Source organism: Buceros rhinoceros, unplaced genomic scaffold (assembly GCF_000710305.1).
Source record: "Buceros rhinoceros silvestris isolate BGI_N320 unplaced genomic scaffold, ASM71030v1 scaffold37126, whole genome shotgun sequence".
Taxonomy (NCBI): Eukaryota; Metazoa; Chordata; class Aves; order Bucerotiformes; family Bucerotidae; genus Buceros; species Buceros rhinoceros.
Window position 1 is genome coordinate 8,480 of NW_010418774.1, and position 4,813 is coordinate 13,292.

General features: G+C 36.4%; 1 protein-coding gene across 1 annotated transcript in view; it reads right to left on the bottom strand.

Moving 5' to 3' along the window:
* IQUB (IQ motif and ubiquitin domain containing) overlaps positions 1 to 4,813 on the bottom strand; it is a gene marked incomplete at both ends in the record, with an annotated part of 15,604 nt that overhangs the window by 8,091 nt on the left and 2,700 nt on the right. The window contains 3 exon segments of the mRNA XM_010138661.1: positions 2,084 to 2,294; positions 4,396 to 4,551; positions 4,800 to 4,813. The exon segment at positions 4,800 to 4,813 is cut by the window's right edge and continues 1 nt beyond it. Of these exon segments, the coding sequence (XP_010136963.1) occupies positions 2,084 to 2,294; positions 4,396 to 4,551; positions 4,800 to 4,813 (381 nt within the window).

Sequence of the window (4,813 nt, forward strand, 5' to 3'; positions counted from 1 at the left end):
GAATTGCTCATAACGGCTGACCCTGTCAGAGTATCCCCCTGTTGTGATCAGCAGCAATAACCTTCACAGCTCTCTAGAGGACAATAGGCTCATTCTATTACTGTCACAATGATTTAGCTCGTGGAGACTGTTGACACTGTAAGAATATAAAAGTAGCTTCAGATGCAGGTAGAAAAGAACGTCCTAGAACCACTAAGCTCTATTAAAATAAAGAGCATGACTGCAAGTCCCCATGTAGAGAAAGCAACTAGTCCACACTGGTGAAGAAAAACAACCCCAAAAGATTGATATCAGACCATTAATTTTAACAAAATGTTAAAAAGACATTTCAAATACCGGAGTTTGTTCTGTTCCAGTTTTGAAGAGGCACATGCTTTTTCAGGTTGCCTAGATATTAAATTCCTGAACATGCAAAGCCAAAAGTTTTATTATTTGTGAATCCAATGACATTAAATGAAGCAAAAGAGACGCTTATATAACTCTAAATTTTAAATATAAAAAATATTGGGAATATCAGCACTTATTCACAACCTTAACTCAGCTTTGTTGTTTCTATTGCAAATAAAGTTCACTGCACTTTAAAAAAAGTGGATCATACATTTGATAATACATTAGCTAGGGAGAAGTTTTTTTAAGACATTATTGTAGGAAATCAAATACCACATAGTAGCACTTGCAATAAGTGAAGAGGAAAAAAATTATTATTTTAGTACCTTGGCTTTTGATCATGTAGTCAGATACAACTTTAAAGGATCTTGATTCTTGTGAAGTGAAACGCTAACTCTCTATGAATTAAAAGGGGGGGCAATGGAAACAACTCCTAACAAACCACAAATCTCTGGAAGATACCATTCCCAAAATTCTAAAGTTTAAGACAAGTAATATTTATAAGTTATTTATACATTCTTTGTCTGCATAAATTTGTCTGAATGATTTGTTCGATGCCACACAAAGTATGGCAGTATTAACAGATTAGTGCGTTACTGGGGAATTCTTGAATCATGATCCTAAGCTCTATGAATAACAGACGTCACCAAATTTATGCTCGGTTTACCCTGGAAGAAATAGCTAGGATAGTTTAAGGTAGGTCAGGCGGCAGGTAATGAAGCAGGTAATCCATTAGGCCAGTTCTGCTATAGGGACAGTAATGTCCAAAGTGCCAAAGAGTTATACCACAAACAGGCACTGTAGCCTAGGCTAACATAGGAGCTGCTCTGAGGCAAGCACCTTGCTTAAAATGAGACATTTTAGAAAGAACTCTTAAATTTTCATTATATGCTGCTACAAGTCCACTGCTTTCTACTGTTTTTGTTCTTCCTGAAGGGTTTTTTGTTACATTTGTAACATAATTCTCCTGTAAGTTATGTCAATTATCTTCAATATTCACTTTATTTTTCCAGGGAAGTTCAGATATCACCCACTCCAACAGCAAGAGAGAGTCTTTCAGGATGCCCTGTAGGACTCCTAAGAGATTTTTACAATTTTGACCAAATGGTTTTGTGAAACGTGGAAGAAATTAGAAAGGAGAAAAAGCATAAGAAAAAGACAACTAGGACAAGAAGAATACCTTCAATCATATAGTGTAAAATTCTGGGCAAAAATTTAATTAAAAATGTCTATATTAAATGACTAATGGTGGATCTTAACAGTAATTTTTCACAGTAGTCTTTTCAGCATCCTAAACATAAAAAGATCAAATTACCTCTGATCCAAATAAACAGTTCCTGTTCCTCTAGCTGACCTTAACATTAGAGATGAATGAAAAAAAGGAAGTAAAAAATGCTGCCAAATAGCATCATTTTGCAAGCTGATTTCTTCCTTAAAATGTGTGCTGGTTTTGGCTGGGATAGAGTTAATTTTATTCACAGTAGCTTGTATGGGGCTGTGTTCTGGACTTGTGATGAAAGCTGTGTTGATAATACAGGGATGTTTCAGTTACTGCAAAACAGTGCTTAGAGGAGCCAAGGCCTTTTCTGCTTCTAGAAACATATGAAAGTCAAATAATTATTTAAAAATGGGAGAAATTCCACAAACTGTAAACTTTTGCTGATTTAAGAGTATCCCTTTAAGAAAAAAAACTTACATTCTAACGCATGGAACAGCAGCTCAAAGTCTTGTTTTGTTTTAGGGTTCAGTCTTTGTTCGTGCTCCCTTCTCAATCTTTCTTCTTTCTCTTTTTTCCTCCGTAACTCTTCTTGTGCCTCCCATGCCAGCCTTAACCTCTTTTCTTCCCTCAGATTTTGTACTACATTTATAGCATGCCAGCGACGGAAATATTTCTGTAATACTATTACCTATATGTGACATGATATCAAAGAATCATAAATTTAGAACAAGATAGCATAATATTTTCCCTTAACTGTTATTTTTCTTATGTACTTCACTACATTTTCTAAGACTTGTGTTGTACTCAAACTAATTTAAATGCTACAAAACCAGTTACTGTTAGTCTAAACACTAATGAACTTATTTATTTAGGTAACTGCAGGAGTTTAATCACCGAGTACAGTGGGAAAACTAGGTTCAAATAAATAATCAAGTACAAACTGCAATTACAAAATCTATTTTTCTTTTTCAAATCTTTCCTTAAAAATGCTTTTTGACAGGTTTTGGTTTTATTCTTTTCAACTTTGTGGGCAGAGGTCCTCATTTTACTACGCATTTATATAGTGTCTAGATTGAGAATTCAGATGTGTATTTGCAAAATTCCTTTTAAATTTCTAAATACAAAAATCAACAAGCAAAATACACACAAAAATCAACTGCACTTTATTTGTAAACAAATAATGAATGTGAAATTGCCAATGCTATCGTGACAGAACTTAAAATTAGAAAATCCAACTTCCAAAGCCGTGGCCATTAAAGGCTACAGAAACATCTATACTAAGCTAAGGAGCACAAAGCTCAAGCCCAAGCTTCTGCCAGCTGAGGTATCGCTTGCACCGCAAGCAGTTTAGCCAGGTCAATACCATGGCCTAATAAGCTCATTGTGCAGTGTCAAAGGCTATCGAGCACCAAACCACACTAACAGAGTTACACTGTCTCTAGAGATACCTTAACCTAATACTTCTCTTTAATATCTCTTCAGCTAGCATTTCAACATGGAACTACACTGCATGGTGCAAATCCATCCACTTGAACCACGATCAAGCTGATGTCTCTCTACTCTCTAGGTTTCCTACAGATACGTTACAGGTTTCAGCAACTGGCAGTAATGATCAGAGTAAAACATGAGCAGTCCTGAGGGAACAGCTGCCTATTGGGGTTCTGCTTCTCTAAAATGCTTACTGCCGTCAGTTGATGCTGATCAAATAAGAAGTTCTTATGTAAAACTCCCAATCAGAAGATTTCAAAGCATCTTGCCAACAATTATCCTACACGGTCACCTGAGGAATCAACTGTTTCTCTATTTACTTCAAGTCAGACTGTCTACCTATGAGCAATCAAATTAATATCTAGACCACTTCCAAAGCAGCGTTCCACCTAACATGATGTTGGGTATACTTAAGTTAGGTGTGCAGCCACTGAATACATGGTCTTCAAAAAGAAATTTTGAATGCCTAAATGGCATCCTCTGCATAATGGCTACACAGAAATCATGATCAGAATTGCCTGCGTGAGGCAACTCGGCACACCAAAAAACTCCACAGGCCCATCACGTGCTTGAACAGCCAGGTTCCACGTTCAAAACCAAAGCAGAAGTTGGAGAGAATGGTACGCCAGAAGTAACCTGTCAGGCCTGTTAAATAAATCCAAAAAACATAAAACCTAAATCCTTACCCAATACTCTGTCCATTCGAGGCCATACATTAAGCATGTAGAATCGTAAGATTAGTTTGGGTTTGAAGGGACCTTTGAAGGTCACCTAGTCCAACACACCCTGCAGTGAGCGGGGACACCTTCAACTAGTTCAGGTTGCTCAGAGACCTGTCCAACCTAACCCTGACTGTTTCCAGAGATGGGGCATCTACCACCTACTCTGTGGTCAACCCGTTTCACTGTTGCACAAACCCTCACTGTAAAAAATTTCTTCCTTATATCTGGTCTGTAGCTTAGGTCCTTCTAATTAGATCATGAGAATGCCATAGGGACAAACCTGTTTTAACCCTTAATGCTCTGTATGAAAGCTTAACTGTCACTGTAAGACAGAAACCAGTAAGATAACAATTCTTAACATTTAAAGAAACCACAAGGTCTCAAATGTCACTTAAAAACTAACATTGTAAATGAGCAGACACCTGCTTCCTCCTTATATGAAAGATTTCAAAATGGGAAGATTATGCAGATGTTTTGCAGTTCACTGTTAAATTGACTCTCTGAACACTCATTAAATATTCAGATACCCTTTGTAATACTTTGCTTTACAGATACAGTTTCAAACAGATGAGAACTTACTGCTTCAAGTCTGCGTTTATGGTATTCTTCTGCTGTAAGATACTTGCCAGGAGTTATTAGTTTGTCAGTCACATTTGACACATACAGGCCAATTTTAGTCATCTGTGTTGATGTTGTATTTCTTGTTTGTTGTGGCTTATTTTTTTCAAAAACTGTCTGGGGGAAAAAATAAATTATGTCAGATTATAACAAAACATACAGACATTTTTTTTCCTTATTACAATAAGTGACAAAACTAGCTATTTATACTAAAAAAACACAAGACTAATGACATTCACCCATTAAGTAATTTCAATTGCACATTTATTTCTGGTCTACTCCCTCATTCCTACTGGAAATAATTGTCAACATTCTATTCTGTTTGGCAAAACCAACATTCTAAACAGGCACTACAAAGCCATTACCTGTGTTTCCCTAC